The following is a 16,820-nucleotide window of genomic DNA, read 5'->3' on the forward strand; positions in this document are numbered from 1 at the left end:
TATATATATATATATATGAGGTATAACCTACGCGTTGAACTGCAAAATAAAAGAGAACACAAGGTCAAAGACTGATTAGGTGAATAAGACTTCAAAGAAGGGGAGACACGTAAGATTACTGTACATCCACTCATAGATGGGAAAACACATTTCTATTGCACTACTATAGAAATCTAGAGTGGAACGCGTGTCTTACAAAGAGTGGTATACTTTAAGGCTCAGGCAGAACACACATGGTCATTAAACATTTACCTCAAACTGCAGTGGCCAAGAGTGAGAGGCCAGCTAACATCGCCAAATACAACATTATTTCATTTGACAGCCATATTGATGAAACTCTTGGAACAAAACATCAAATAAATAGAGTCAAGAAATTATTTAGGGACTATTGATTGTACCTCAGTAGTGTGTTTCTCTCCCATGTTCAGCCTTCTATGTGGCCTAACAAACACTGAGCTGGCTGCAAGAGAGGAGAGGAAAGGAGACGAGCCCTGAAGCTATCAGGAAAAATCTTGTGGGTAGCCACGTCCCTGTTATGGTCACAGAGTCACAACCTTAACCAAAGCTTTATCCCTGTGAAGCTGTGTCTGCAGCTTTTTCATAATATGCTTTTATCCCTGCAGTCTGTTATTCTGATAAACTGTAGCTCCTCTCTCTCTCTCTGCTCATGGTATTTCCCAGTGCTTGCTCTATCTTTCATTTTCTTTGGCCAAAACCCCCTGTTTCTGTCTGCGAGCACTTTGTTGCGATTCAAGTAAATGTCCTGGCTATCAATATTTCATATCAAAGTACATCTACCTTACTATTTCCTCCTTCACTGGTGCTACCAGATACAAATGAGTGCTTTGTCAGAGCACAGAGAAGATATCTATGGCTGATAAGATTGGAGATGTCATTATCATACTATTCAAGTTCATAGAAAAGCAAAATGTTCGCTCAACCAAAGCTCATGTTTAATCTAAAAGACAAAGAACTAAAAGGAAATTTCTTTGACATTTACTATTGAAATGGTATTACATTTATTCTTGTGAATGGAGCTCCACGCTTGCTGCAGAGCTCTGCAACATGCTTTGCATGATGCTGTGCATGCAATGTTCTACATGGTTGGCTACAGTGTGCTGCATTTGCACTTCTACACGGTCATGTACACATACACATACACGCACACTCTACACACGTATGCAGTGTGCACTAATGTAATCTGCTGGCTGTGTACACTGCATCTTTCAGTGCAGAGCCCTGTGGGGACCAATGAGAAGACTTCTATACACTGTCTGTTTCTGCCGGCATGGAGGCTGCCCACTTGAACACAGGCAGAAATGTGGGCGCACGTGTCTGTAAACACACACCTTATCACACACACACACACTCAAATACAAATGGACATGCATTTATGTCCTCGTCCTCAAATGCAACAATCATATCGCCTGAAAGGATTTTGAATGATTCTTCAAAATCCCACAAAAAAGTTTAGGGAAACATTGTGGCGGCAAATAAGGTACGGTTAAGGTATTTTAAGCATGCTTATGTTATGGCTGAGTTAAGGTAACTCAAACACTTGCTAAAATGTGCTGTAGAATTGAGTTGGGTGTCACAACAAGCAAGTTCTTTCACGTTACACAGTCATTTGACCAAAAAAAAATTCTGATTAGAGCAGCTTTAATTTTAAGTAATATCCAGTTCTTATGTTTGTACACCTCCACCTGTTCCTCTCCCTATTTGTATATTTGTTCAGCCTGGAGACAGAGAAGCCAATTGCTCCAGATTAGGGCAAACCACAGTGTCCCTCAACAAACCTAACCTTCCATCATTAAGCCTCTGCTTGGCCTTCTATCAGAGAAGCTAAACAGACAACCACTTTAATGAGCCCGCCTTTGGCCCTGTTTAGCCTTAATCTGATATACGCCATCAATGCTAATTGATTCACCATCGTCATAAGCATGTGATTGTTGCAATGACAGGCAGGCAGGCAGGACACCACAGTTTACACAGTGTAACAGGGCAGTTCATTTCTGTCCTCAGACTGTAGTGTCGTCAGAGGGGATTAGGGTAGCAGCACATCAGGTTGGGGGTGTGTCTGCCTGTCCGTCAGACAGACGGGAGGCTGGATTTATACCTCTCGACACCAGAGTTAATCCCAGCAAGAAGACGGACTCAGGTTTTCAATTAGGGAAGAGTAATTTGTGGAATTTTCTTGTGTTCAGTAAGACGTATTACACCGCCGAGATTAAATCGGCGCACCTCTTAAACACGCCAAAATGGTAAACATTTTTAAATTAATATTTATTAAACTTTTAAACTATTAAATATAAACAGCATTCCTCTGTCACAACTTTCCACTGCCAAAGTGTGTGCTGTTTCTCCAGACACATTCCTCCAAACTCTGAGGACATCCATCGGCTGTGTAAACCTTTAAATCTGGTGGTAAACTCACAGATATAAGAGCAAAGTGAAGGTGTGAATCTCAAGTGGAGGAATGAGACAAAAACAAAAAACAAATAAATGTTTTAATGTTAAATAAATTGTAATGTCAAAAAGAGAATACAGATGAATATTAATCTTTTGATGAATACATCCCTGTACTGAGAAAGAAAGTGATCTTTCGAGTGAGCAAAAATTGTCTAAGGAACGAAAATGAAACCAACACAATGTTATCTATTTTGTCTTTCATCTGTCTTGTTTGAATATTCCTCAGTCGGTGGACTGGTATAAATGTATCTGTGTGTATGTACTCATGTGTGTTTGAGAAAATTAAATTAATATGGCTTCTGTGACATACATACCCATACAAACACAGCCAAAAGGTCACCCTGGAAGTGCGTCACTTTATAAAATTCCACACTGCCCCGGCTGAATTTAACAAAGATTAAAGACCAGGGTTTCATCAGCTGTGACATGTGAAGAAAGGGAATAAATACATATTGAAGTAATAACAGAGGAGATGAATCATGCATCCAGGAGTGGATGAATCACTGCCTTAGCCGATTTAATGCTTCACATTATAATCCGCATTAGCCTTTACCCATTCACAATGCAGCTATATGTTTAAAGGAGACCTCCTAATCTCTCCCCGTATTCCCTGAGACTAACAAGAGGAGAGAAAATCTAGATTTTCAGGTTTTATTTTCTGCATGATTACACATTCTTGTTTACTCCATGCGTTGTAATGTGGTGGGACTGGCTGCGTTGTTGGTATTTTTAGAAGTGAGCTTTCCTTCACATCTGCCTCTAAGTGTTAAGCAGTTTTACAGTAATACTAAGCTTTATGGTGTCTATCTGTGGCATAAAATTACTTTTATGCAACATTAATGCAGTTTTAAAGCGGTATTAGTGTGATCCAAATAGAGCATGTATGGCGGGGGCCAGTACTACTTTGCCTTGTATCAACAGTCATCCATCAACATTAGTATTGTTATTCGCTTTCAGACACCTTATTCAATACCTTGGAACAGGAGGCGAAAACTAGGGATGCTTAAGAGGGCTAGGTGGCCTTTAGATACTGTCACGCTACTTAAGGGGGATTTATTGCTAAACAAGTATACTTTAAAAATCTTTAGTTGGGCTAGTTCCAGAAACAGTGGTAACTCCGGGTGCATGGAAGAACTCAGACTTCTAGTGGGTTTAGCTGATTTAAATGCCAGCATACATCACAAATTAAATACAAAATAGGTGGAGAAGTCCCATAAACGTTTAGTAGTTCTGTATGAAGAGTGTCTGAAAATAAGGGAGACTTTAGAGGAAACAACTGATTTGGGAGAAAGGGGAATGATTGGAGGACTCTGGGGTAAGATGAAGGGCAGAGAATATGGGGTGAAAAAGCATATATTTCACACAAGAGATGTGGATAATCAAAGAAGGATATAAAGAGAACTAACTTAACAGTGAGTCACTGGAGGTGAATCACAAACAGGCATAAAGAAGAAAGCTGAGCTGCTGTAAAAGTAGCACCAAGTTCAGAAAAAAATAGAGGAATCCAGACATAAATATGCTGCTGAAGCTGAGGGAGTAAAACCGCAAGCGTGTAAAAGCACCAGCACGTCCATAGTGTGCTCAGCCAGTGGTGTTTCTTGGTTGACACTTGCACTGTACACAGCCCTGTATTCTGAAATACAAAGAGACAGGTGGTCCTTTCAGCACACCGGTCAATACCTGAGACTCATCCTATCGATTGGCAAGGCTTCAACCAAATGTCAACACCCAACAGACCAAAATCTTCCCTGATCCTGCAGCAGTGGAGGACAGATCCCTCTTTAGCTGGCAGTACCACATAAAAACACAAAGAAAATGTGTGCTGTGATATGTCTGACAACACTTCAGAAGAGGCACAGATACCATTCTTTTTTGATTTACTAAGTCACATACAAAGACACGTATTCTACAGACAGTGGGCCAAACCCACATCTGCACATAGGCTACACCAGAGAAAACCAGAAGGCATGTGACCTTTCAGGTATGTCAGACGCTGATCCTTTGGGCCACTGCTTGGCTTCCTGACATTGACACATGGGTCACGTGGTCTGAGTGTGTGTCCCTGTCTCAGTGTGCCCTCGGGCCAGTCGGGTGATTCCCTCCAATGGCAGTAAGCTGATTACAATCACACTAGGAGCTAGCTGAAGGACTGTATCAATGCCTCTTGTCACATCGCCTGACTTGACACACAGATGGACAGTTCCAGTTTGGGGCGCATTAAGTGCTGTGTTTGAGTGATTTACTGATTTTATGAATGGCTCGAATGAAAACTGAATTGAGTGTGATGATCAGAACATGAAAAGCTATTGATCTAATATCATCATCTAATATCTCACACATTAGCTGTTAGGGGGATTAAAGCTGTGACCGCTGGGTAACAGAGAGGATTCAGTAACTAATATGGACCCTGCAGCCTAGATTAACTGCATAACATTTAGGAATTTAATCAAAGTTTCTGTAATATTTTTTCTTAAAATGAGTGAAAAAAAGGTTTAAACTGTTTTAATCAAAGTGATTCTTTTAAATAAATGTAAAGGTTCAATTTCAGTTGGTCTCCTAACAAGTCTACAGCCATGCTAGCGGTATTGTGAGGCTGTACTTAAGGCTAAATGCTAATGTCAGCATGCTAACATCCTCATAATAAAACGTTAATATGCTGATGTAATGCACGTTTATTGTTTACCATGTTCATCATCTTAGTTTAGCATGTTAGCGTGCTAACATTTGATAATTAGTGGTTAAAAAAAGAACACCTGAGGGTGATGGGAATGTCTTTAGTAGGCATTTGTTAAAATTCAAGTTAAAATTTTAATCTGCTGGATAAAATGTCAGGGAATCACCAAAGTTTTTATTCATGCTCTGTACATCATGGATATCTGTAGTTGCTGAGATATTTTCGTTTGGACTGAAGTAGTGGCAGAGAAGCAGACTGACATTGCCATCCTTAGAGCCATTTCGCTAACATAGATTAAAAAAACACCCAAAACATTGGCACATATCTCAAGACAATTCAAGAAACTCTTGAAATAAGCAGAAATATCTCCTGCAATGCATAAATTGTTGAATACTGTGCCTAAACTTTTACGGCTGAATATGAGAATACAGTATTTAAGATGATCTTTTTGCAGAATGGATGTCAGATGTAGGAAAACTGAAGATTCAAGGTGCATTAAAGCATTTGAAGTACGGCAGAGTTACTGTGGTCAGCACTGAGGAACTCCTGTGGCTCAGCAGAAGACACGGGAGGCACCCACACACAACAAAGAGCAGGGGATATAATAATTTCTTCTGTCACTTCCTGGGGTGCAGGGAGACAGCAAACAGCTGGCAGTACAGCCCGTAGTGACGGCAACAGCATGATGTCACAAGAAAAAAAGCGAAGCGAGAAAGAGGGGAAGATGGTGTATGAAAATGGAGCCGGTCCAACTGACGAGCTAAAAAGGAAAAAGACAGGAAAGCTAAAGACTACAGCAGAGGAAGAGGAGGAGGAGGAGGAGGAGGTGGCAGTGGTGATGAGAGGGAAATGTGAAGGAATGTGTTTGCACAATCACAATAACTTCTGCTTCGTCACTCATTATCCATGAGGCAATGGCTAACAAGTGGCTTCAACCCTTTTCGAGCTCCCACTGATCTGCGCTATCTGTCTCTTTTCTCTTATAGGTCCTCAGAGACCCCTTCATAGAGCAGAGGTTTTTAATTAATCTCTTCTGTCCTACAAAACCAAGTCCCTGTTCTGCTGCTGATGCTCCGGAGACCCTCTGATTGGCCTGGAGAGTCAGGCAGAGACACCGTTCTTCTTCTTTCTCTCACATAAACACAAACTCATCTTGCCAGCTTCTTTTTGCCTCTTTTCTTCACTCTCAAACAGAGGAGAACAGGTTATTACATCTCAGTGCAATTAAAACTGACGAGATTTCACGCTCATCATATCCCAGCAGCCACTGCACTGAATATTACTGTGTGTGCTGCACAATTGGAGGTAATTTCAGCGTGATTGAGAACTATTAAAGCGTTTGGCAGAAATGACATAAACAGTAAATTACCAAAAACATGGGAACATAGAGAAAAAGAAAATCATCCCACTGAAAAAGCATGCAATCTGAAGACAGGTTTAAGTCAGAGACCTGAACTGTGCTGGTGATGTACAGCACAAGCATTTCCCTTGGATTTGCATTAGAGGTTGGTTGTGGGGGCTGAGGTACCAGCTGCTCTGCCTCTCACACAGCCTGTATAGAGATGAATTGCTCCCTGGGTGTCAATAAGTCACCATGGCACACCACGGTCACCATGGAAACTACGCAAACACAGCATTTCAGAGGAAACAAGTAAAATGAAGTTGATTACACATTGCTTTTTTTTTCCTTTCAAGAGCTCCTTGGAGGGATTTTCTTGGTCAGGGGAGACTGCCAGGACACTGCCTCCAAAGGATATCCCTTTTGTTAGAGAGGATTCTCAGTATGGATCACTTGGTTTTGCTTCTCATTTTTCAAGGTGTCTGGATTGTTTGTGCATTCACTGCACATAAAGCCGCTCAGTTTCTATATCTAGTAGCAGCAGGGCACCTCTGTGCTGCCACTCTGGAAGCAAACACACAGGCAGTGGAGACACCTGAGGAAGTACTTCTCTGACCAGTGAATCATAAACATGACTGATATAGAGCTAAAAGTTAAAATTCTTCAGTGAATACCAATGCACTCTCATATCACTGCTTCCAAGATGGAACTGTGAGCTGGATCACAATTCAGCCTGAAATAAAGACAGAGATGTGGAGGGGACAGGAAAACAGAGCAGGGAGATGAAAGGCCATGGAAAGTCAGAGTTATAAGAGGAAATGGAGGGTCGTAGAGCCATGGTGATAAAAAAGGAAATGTAAAGAAAGGCTATGAAAGCAGCTGGAGTGGTAAACAGGGAATGGAGAGGAGGTGAATGATATTGAAAGAGAGATGGCATGGGAAGAGTGAGGGAGAGAACAGCGTGGCACTCACTGTGTTGTGGCACCAACAGAAAGCTGGCTCAGCATTATTTTAAGGTGTGCGTGTGTGTGTCTACGGGCATGTCTGTTTGCGTGCTGTACTTACTGAGGGCATACTGTGTGTATTATTATATGTATGTGCAGAGATGTGGAAAACTAACTGTGAGCTGTGAGTACACAGTGTGTGTTTGTGTGTGAAGGGGGTTCATTGAAGCACGTAATGGAGACCGGGTGTTCACAGCGTTTAGAATGATGACTCCTCTACCCTCTGTCCTCCCTCCATCTTCCCGTGTTTCTGATGTCTTCTGGGATGAGGAAAACAGCAAAAGACAGGGTGTGCATTCCTCACAAGAGGCAGAGGTGGAGGCAGTGAGCAGGAGGAGATGAGGAAGGCAGGAGGAGGAAGGAACACATTAGCCTCTTACCCAGAGTGTCACTCAAGCTGGCAGTGCCAGCCAGCGCTGCTGCTCACTGCTGGTCCACAGCCACTACCAGCTTTCAGTGGGATTTATGCCTCTCTCTGACGGTGGTCAGACCTCCTGGGGCATTTTGCCAATTTATATCCCCTGGACTTTTTGCAAGCTGAACAGGCATCATACAAAGTGTGTAACAAGAAATGCAAGGCTATGGAAAATTAATAATGCTTACCTAAAGAGGCTATAATCAACATTTTGATCACATGATTACTTGTATTTGAGAACCCTCTCACTACGAGAGGGTTTGCTTGTAATGATGACCCCACAAAGAATTAACTCCTGACTCTGAAGTTCCCATTACTCACTGTTTTGGCTGCAGAAGACAGCTGTTTAAGTGATAAAGGTTTGACCATACGCTACCTGCCCAGCACCAAATGGCAAACAGATAAAGTAAGGGACTAGTTGGTGAATATAGCGGCTCATTTAGCAGCTAAAGAGCCAGATATTTCCATCAGGAGTTGGGGCAGACCAAAATTCTTACATTCAGGTGGATACAAACACAACACCAAATGAATGTGAATGTTGCTCCATCTTTCCTGGAAGTGTAGGAAAGATGCCTGAAAAGAAAGATTCCTGGAATTGCCAACTGTTTGACACGTTTGCCATCTCAACTAAAACAAATTATAATATGACCGATACTGTAAGTAAGTATGAGTTCAGGATAGATCAACAAAAACTGTTACACTATACGTGTATATGGAGTTGTTATAACAGGAATCACAACTGATTCATTGTTCAAGTAATTTACCAATACAAAATGGCAAACATTCGTTCACTAGTTGCGGCACCTTAAACGTGAGATGGAATTGCTGATTTTATTACTATGTCATAATAAATTAAACATCTTTTGAACAGCTGGTCGGACAAAACAAGAGATTTGAAGATGTCACCTCTGGGAAATTAACGTCTTGTACAGTAAACGATTACTTGAAACAAAGTGACAGATGAATTGATTATGAGAATAATCCTTAGTAGCAGCCCTAGTCATAACTGATATTTTTCACTTAGGAAATGTGAGGGTGTATTCTGGGGATGACAGTAGAATTACTAATGAGACTTTAGCCATCAGGATTCTCACACCATCTGGCCACTCATTAGCCTTGGCTTGTATTGGCCATGTTATTTATACTAGACTTGTGTTAAAGTGAGTTTTTCTTGTACCCCCTAAATTCAGTTTGTTGTTCTCTCCTCTATTCTAAGTGTGCAAATACCAGAGTATATTAGCCATGCCTCATGAGTTCCTTTTCATGATATCTTCATTTGTGGATCACTACATGCATGGTTAAATGCAATAAGCCTTAAGACAGGCCAGTGGGCTCTGCTGGGACACCATTGGCACTGAGCTGCATCCAGGCGGTAATTCCTCTGCATGCAAGTTCCCACTGGTAATCAGGAAAATGGAAGAAAGCAGCAGCGGTTTGTTTGTGCAAAGCAAAGCAAAGCGAGAGACTAGGATGGAGGTATGTGTTTTGCAATTACTGCACACACTGATCAATGAGTATTTCTGAAATAATTAAAAATTCACAACAGCGTGATTGCAACAGATCAATTTAAAGGGTCAGAGGCATCAATAGAATTCTCTTGCATCATCTTCAATGACTTCCTTTGCCTCACTTCAAATGTGAGACTCACAGATACATTTTACATTTAATATACATTTTACATTTTGATTAAAATTGGAGGGCTGCAGTGTCCTGACCTCCTCTTCATTTTAAATATGACCCTGAGATACCTCTGCTGTAAAACCAAAAGAGATTTAGTCAGCCTCTTAACAGTGAGATATAATCTGACAAAATTAAAAAATGCTTTTGTGTCCCGAACTGTTTTTATTTCTGTACATGCAGTGGTGCACCAGCAACATAATATAATATAATATAAACACATATTAACACTTATTTCATAGATTTTAAAGTCATTTTAGTATTTCACAATCTGCTGATATTACAATCCTGGTAAACGTGCGACACAGTTGTTATGAAAGTTGATATTTGCTGCTTAGTAACATAACTATAAATTCAAACAGCACTAACACAACTGTGGAGAGTGGAGAGTGCTCTATCCACTGCTTACACCACTCCTGCAGTTTGTTGTCCATATGAGGAAATTCATGTTTAGAGTGAGTAAATAGCAGAACAAACGAGTGAGTATTCACTGTATATACAACAAATCTGCCACTTTTCATGAAAACAATAGAGGGCATGCTTACAAATGCTTTCAACAAATGAAATGGCTATAGAGTATACAGTACAAGATACAGTATGAGTGTGTTTTGAAGGAGAGAGGAGAGAAATTAGTTCCAGAAAAGTGCTGCTTGTTTTTTATCGTGTAAAAAGTCTGTGCCCTTAAAGCTTCTACTTTCCTTTCAGTCCCAATATTGGATGATAACCATTTCTGATCTGAACCAAATCATTAGAGGACTCATTTCAACTTGAGATAATCTTCATGTTGCCGGTGATTTATAAAGAGTAAACAAAGACAGTGGTGGGCAGTGTGACTGAGTAAGTGTAGGTCCTGGAACATCCAGATGATAAATGCTGCTGCCTCATACCATGCAGGGACTATAAGGACTCATGCCACCTATAATCTAGGAGGTTCACTCTTATCTGATTATGATTGCGGGGTAAAGAGGATTTAGGTGCTGGTGTCTAAATGCTAGGCTGTACTGATTAGAGGCCCGGTGGAAGGCTTATGTAACTCAGAGACTGCAGGGGGGGGCGAAGGTGTGCACTTCCTAAATGACAAACTCCTCTCCTGTAATACATCCTGATAACTTTCTTAAGGCCAAATAAGATAATGTAGTACAAGGCTAACTCCTACAGGTTGGAGTTGTTATCAGCCGCTCTGCCTCTTGCACAGAAGCATTACCTTGAGAGAAATAACTGACTTTAACAAATTGAAAAGAGCTGATTTCTGCAGTCAAGGGCAGCATTCAGTGGCTTTTTACAAATAAACAAAAAGTAACTCAAATCAATTTGAGCAACAAGCAAGAGAACATTTCTTCCATAATATGCCAATGCCTATTGATTTAACCTTCTGAAGACTGACCACAATCCATGCAGAGATGAAAGGATGATATCAAAACAAAAGGTAGTGGACCCGCTGCTTGAATTTGCCCCGATGGCACATATCGTGGAGGACATTTGGCTTAATGCTGACTAAAGGCCTCTCCCTCACTTTCCCTATCCCCACCTCCCTTCATCTTCCCCTTTCCACTATCAGAAACTACATCAATACACACAAAAGGCAAAATGCTTGCAGCAGAGCTATAAAAGCTTGGAAGGAAACGGACGGGTGGAGAGAAAGAGGCTGTCTGCAGTGATCTGAAACAACAGACAGCTGTGGACTTACTGAATTTGCTCCACATTTTCAGCATTTTCTGCTGCTCTGTCACATATCTGCGATTATATAAATTATATAAATAAACAAATTCAACAGTGTGTATTGTGCACTGGTTGCTGCACTGCATTAAGGCAGATGAATATGACAAAATTCACATTCACAAAGACTGGCATTGAAGGTGTCTGTTACAGTACCTTATTATGCTACAGCTTCCTCACATTGTGTCATCATCAACAGTGTCTGTGTTGGACTGACTTTGGCTGCTCCCAAGCGTGGGAGGACCAAACAGCCCAAGTCTGAGCCCATGAAGGCCCATTGCTTAGCATTCCCACTAGCTAGACTACATTATTAGATAAAGGAAAGAGTAATGGTGCACATGCACAATAAGAGCAAGCACAAGGCTAGACGTGGCTGATGTAGGGAGGAGGGGGGGGATAGAAAACCCAACTTGAAATGTCTGGCAAGTAGAAACATTGATCTCTTTAAAATGCTCTGAATCCTTGGCCATTATTTTGCAGGACTGGCCAGACTGAGTGGACTCTAAAGTGAAGAAAACCCAAACAGGGGAATGTTTGCTGTCCTAGAGTGATGGGTGTGATACAACGTTAATATTTCATATGACGTTGTTAATATTCTGAAAAGCGTATCTAGTAGCTTTGCATGGACACAAATCAAAATGAAATGATGCTGCTCTTGCAAACTATGAAACATATATTAAAACTGAGCACTGTAGGCATCCATGTAACAAGTAATAGCGTTAATTTATGATACAGGGAGCACAGCCTGACTCATATGTTAATACTGAAGCGCTCACTAAATCACAAGTTGTGTAGCAAATGGCTGGCAAGGTCCTGATATTTATTACACACTTTCTGCATATCGTTGTGCGCTCATCTGAACACAGAAAGAAATGCATCTGAGGCATCTAATTCCATTTCCCATCACGCTGACAAAAGACACTTCCAGTGTAAAAACACAGGCAGGTCACAAGTTATATGCACCAAGATGCGTCTTTGCAAGAATGATGATTGGTAATGGCGACACATTTACGCAGGGAAATATAAAAAGCACAAGTCACTGTAATTCAGACTCCTTACAGCAATCCAGTAATTTGGATATGGCCTTGGTGAATGAGCTCGTTCTAAGTGTATTTGCTGCACAACAACACCCGTGACTCATTGTAAACAAAAGAGGGTCAGGGCAGCACAAATCCTTCTGGCTCAATATCAAGGATGACACGTTCTACTGGATTAATAGAAATTATAGCCTAGAGTAAGGAAACAACAGAAACATCCATCTGATATTTTTCCTAAAGATTATTGCCACTTTAATCTTATATGATTTAATAGCATATGACAGCCTTTTACCAGTGGCTATAAGCTGTGGAGAAACAGAGCAGATATGTAGCACTTAAAGCTGCAGTAAGCAATATTATTCCATTATAATTTTGTTTTTGAGTCCTTAACGCAACGGCACAGGTTCAAATCCAGTCCTGGCCCCTTTGCTGCATACTATCTTCTCTGCCTTTATTGTCTCTCACTGCATGCAAAAAAAATGCAAAAAGGCAAAAAACAAAACAAAAGTGTGTCTGTAAGTGCCCAGACTTTTGTATGTAGTTTTTCTAAAAAATCTGGACACGGTCTCAATCAAACAACAAATCAGGGTTAGGAAACACATAACAGAGAAGGAAGACAGAGAAAAAGAAATTACTAAATGAAAACAGAGATCAGACGAGGGTCAACATCGGAGTGACATTTTCAGGATGGATAGAGCTGTGGAGGTGGCCCTGTTCCTTCTTGACAGAGTGCTATTGGTAGCACTACACCAAGTCATCAGTGCGCGTTTGGTGATCATTAAGTGGTAGGGGCTTAGTGGAGTGATATGAAAGAGCAGAGAGAAGCGGAAGGTTTTTGCACTGTGTATGTTGCCTACTGTAGCTTAAAGAAAAATGCACGGTTGTTGACAGATATGACTTTAATCTGTTTTGCTGATCAACCTCTGCAGGTTTTGCAATTCCAGATTCCAAAGCACAGGTGTGATGGAAGTTCAACTGAAGGGTGTGAGTGCACATACCGAGTACAAGGCCTTGCAAAATCTTGTTGTGACATGAACTTTAACACTTTTCCCCAAGGATGCTCACCTGTGACAAGTCAAGCACCGGACACAAGATAACGCCCTGCCCCTCCTCCTCTTCCTCACGCGACGGAGTACTCAACCAAAAGTCATGCAGTAACACAAAGAAGCCATAGCCTGTGTCCTCTTTGTTTTGACCATTGCATTCATTATTCATTGGGAAAGGTTTGCAAAGATCCAGCTCAGCATCCTGAGGCGTGACTTACATGACTGCATCTCTTACATCACTCACTCTCTCTCTCAGGACTTTCCTCTGCCACTATATTTTCAGCCACCTCTTTTCCTTCACTTGTGGCTTTCTCTAAACACCTCTCTGCCGCTTTCTTCAGCCACTGTTTTTCTTGGCGTAATATCGGCTTATTTTCCATCTTTTCCATTCCGCATGGGCTTGCCCGTTCTCCTAAAGCATGCACTGCTGTTGTTGCTAATGAATGTAATCCTAGCTTGATTAGCCAAGCTGAAAAGGTCAGTTCTCTCATGCTTAACCTTTATTTAAGGGCAGCAAGGGCCATAGGTGCCATAAAGCAGCACATTGGTATCTAATATCTTATTAAGACAGTGGGAGAGGAAAAAGGAAGAGAGTGAGAGAAAAGAGAGAGACAGAGAGGGATAGAGAATTTGTGTATGCCATGGACTCCGTGATTGCATTTGACAAAGGGCTCAGGTTGCTTTGTATAAAAGCACACGGCTGTGTACCAGCCTAGTAATGGTATTTCCTTGGTCAAGGGCTTTCAAGGGTTCTCACTGCATGGTGTGTGCCCCATAAAAGGCTTCCCTGACCTCAGGGAGCTGCCATCTGACAGTCAAGCAGTCCTGGTACTCTATTTCCAAATGTACTTTTAGCTGGATAACCTTAGTGCGATCACAGGGCTGAGCCATTAGGAGTCACGTTCAAGTCCTCCTCGTAGAGCACTCAGCAGAATGTCAATGCAACTTGAATCAGGGCAGGATTTCCCTTACAGGTTTCACAGGCTTCCCCCACATGATAGTGAACAGGTCAGCAGTACTGAGATGTGTTTGGGGACTGAGTGACTGTACCTTGGAGGTAAATTACTTTAAATATGACACAGCGTGTCAAATTACGTCTCTGCTGTCACCTGAGTTTGCCTTACATTAGATATATTGGCAGCATCCTGATAATTAAATCTTGTGATATACAACTTCCCCATTGTAGGCTGAATACAATTATTAAGCTGACACAGGATCCTTGTCAATCACAAATCTACTAGTTGATTCAGGGAAAACAAGCCCTGCAGGAAAAGCACAACGTGTATAGTAGCCCCATAAAAGGGAGCTGAACCTTACGTATTCCATGTCATTACCATATTCTTGCCATTTTTAAAATAGTGCACTATAAATTTTGCACAGGGCACCAGGGTTCTGAAATTGAATCTAACATGATTTTCAAACTGTCTCAGCCATAGGGAATTATTGTTTGCTTCAAGGGGAGAGGCCGCAACAATGCACCACACAGCACATACAGCACATTGGGAGCTGCATTTCTCACACACGACGTTGCTTTGGTCATACACACGCAGGACCCTGTGTTTATGATCCTCTGACATGGAATATAATCCCAGCCCTGCACTGCCCGAAGATGAGATACAGGACACTGGAGACCAAAGGTAAATTACCAGTGATTGGATTTCATCAAGGTTGACCTACCTAATTGAGGACTGAGCCAGAGTGGGGATGAAATGAGGAGGAGGTGGAGGAGGAGTTAAAAGAGACGTCATCATTTTACCAGGGACAGCCTTGATATTTCTACACAGTCCTTTAACTTCTGTAAGATTTATTATCTACTAATGAAACCTGCATGTGACTGCAGTTTTCTCAACATGTGGTATGCGGGAAGGGAGAAGCACTGATGACTACCTCAAGTCGCAAATCAAATCAAATAAATGTGCTCGAGGTAAATATAGTAAATGGCACCAGAAACAACAGTACTCAGTAAGACACCTGCAACAAACTTTTGACATCATCCTGTAATTTCGCTGTCTCACAGTCACATCCAGAAAGGAGGGCATCCCATTAGTGAGTAAGACTGACACATAATAGCACTGGAAAAGAGACTTGTACCACTGTCACAAGTCATTGATGGATCTGGTCTACACAGACACACATATCCCTGCTTAGAAAGCAACACTAGAAGCTGACGCACTTACCAATTAGTTTGTCAAAGCAAAGTGAGTCTAAATGTAGCTCCTGCAGTGATTTCACTACTAATTTATCAGTGCCAGAACTATAGGTTTTCTTTTACTGTGATGTTTGCTTGCACTCCACACATCTACTTCCACTCCTTATCTTCTGCTTTTTTTTCTTCCATCACATCAGCAGCTTTCTCTATATTTAATTCATCCTTAACAACTATTGCTGCTTACAAAGATGGAAAGCCGACAGATGGCACAAGAAAATACCTGATGAGAGTACAGTACACGCCTGTTTAAGATTCAAATTGATGAACTCATGCTTATTTTCTACAGGTGGGAGTAGGCCTTTAATAAGTGTGCTTGTAATGTGCTATGATCCAGGCAGAGTGTTCGGCTTTGAATGTGATCAGGAAATGTGACATGGGGGCGGTGTGATCGCACTTCCAGTTTCGGTTCCCTACCTTGGCAGCCACCGAGGAGCTGGGCTTCTCCAGGAGATCCCACAGCTTCTTCCTCTTGTCTGGGCAGCAGGTGTTATCAAACTCTCCCTCTCCCTCCCTCTCCCTCATTGTCTCTGCCTCCCTCCGCAACTCCTCATTCATCTGCTCTTTTTTCTGGTGGTACCGGGCCTGGCAGCAGGACTCCAGGTAGATCTCATCGATCCCCCAGTAGTCTAACTCCTGGCCAAACGAAAGGGCACACATCTCCTCCATCATGTGTAATTTGCCCGTGCGGTAAAAGTTCAGAATGGAGGTGAAGGCCCCCGGGTGCCGGTCGAAGAAGTACTCATTTTCGTTCAGGCTGTAGTCATCACAGACTTCCATCAGGGACTCATGGGTGTTGCAGTCTCGAAGCTTGCCGAGCCTTGTCCTGGGTAGCCGGTCTAGGGTCCGCCACAAGACCTCGTGGTTCAGACCCCCGACGTTAAGGCGGACTCTGCGGGAGCGGGCTTTAGTGCGGATGATGTCCATGGGCTCCGGGGGCAGGGAGGGAGTGGTTTGGATGTTGGTGGGCTTGACCCCTGCTGGTCCAAGCTTCTCAGCCATGGTGATGGAAAAGGAGACTTACTGGGGTAGAATTTAGGATGACACAAAAAAGTAAAATAGAAAAAAAAGTCTAAAAATTTTTGAATTATGTTGGATCCTCTTTAGGGAAGTCCCTCCATGGCTGGGAAAACAAAAAAATACAGTTTGTAAGTTAATCAAGTTCAGCATCGAAATTGGGATTTATTACAATATTGGACATCTTTTAAAAGTTCTGTGTTAGGCACATTCCAAGACA

General features: G+C 41.9%; 1 protein-coding gene across 1 annotated transcript in view; it reads right to left on the reverse strand.

The window, feature by feature from the left end:
* The window catches only part of kcnb2 (potassium voltage-gated channel subfamily B member 2), an 80,542-nt gene that overhangs the window by 62,395 nt on the left and 1,327 nt on the right, over nt 1–16,820 (reverse strand). The window contains exon 2 of the mRNA XM_035653252.1: nt 16,001–16,706. Within this exon, the coding sequence (XP_035509145.1) occupies nt 16,001–16,585 (585 nt within the window). The 5' untranslated portion in view covers nt 16,586–16,706. The remainder of the gene's footprint in view (nt 1–16,000; nt 16,707–16,820) is intronic.

Source organism: Morone saxatilis, unplaced genomic scaffold (assembly GCF_004916995.1).
Source record: "Morone saxatilis isolate NCDOM2014 unplaced genomic scaffold, NCSU_SB_2.0 Contig0, whole genome shotgun sequence".
In the NCBI taxonomy this organism is placed as follows: domain Eukaryota; kingdom Metazoa; phylum Chordata; class Actinopteri; family Moronidae; genus Morone; species Morone saxatilis.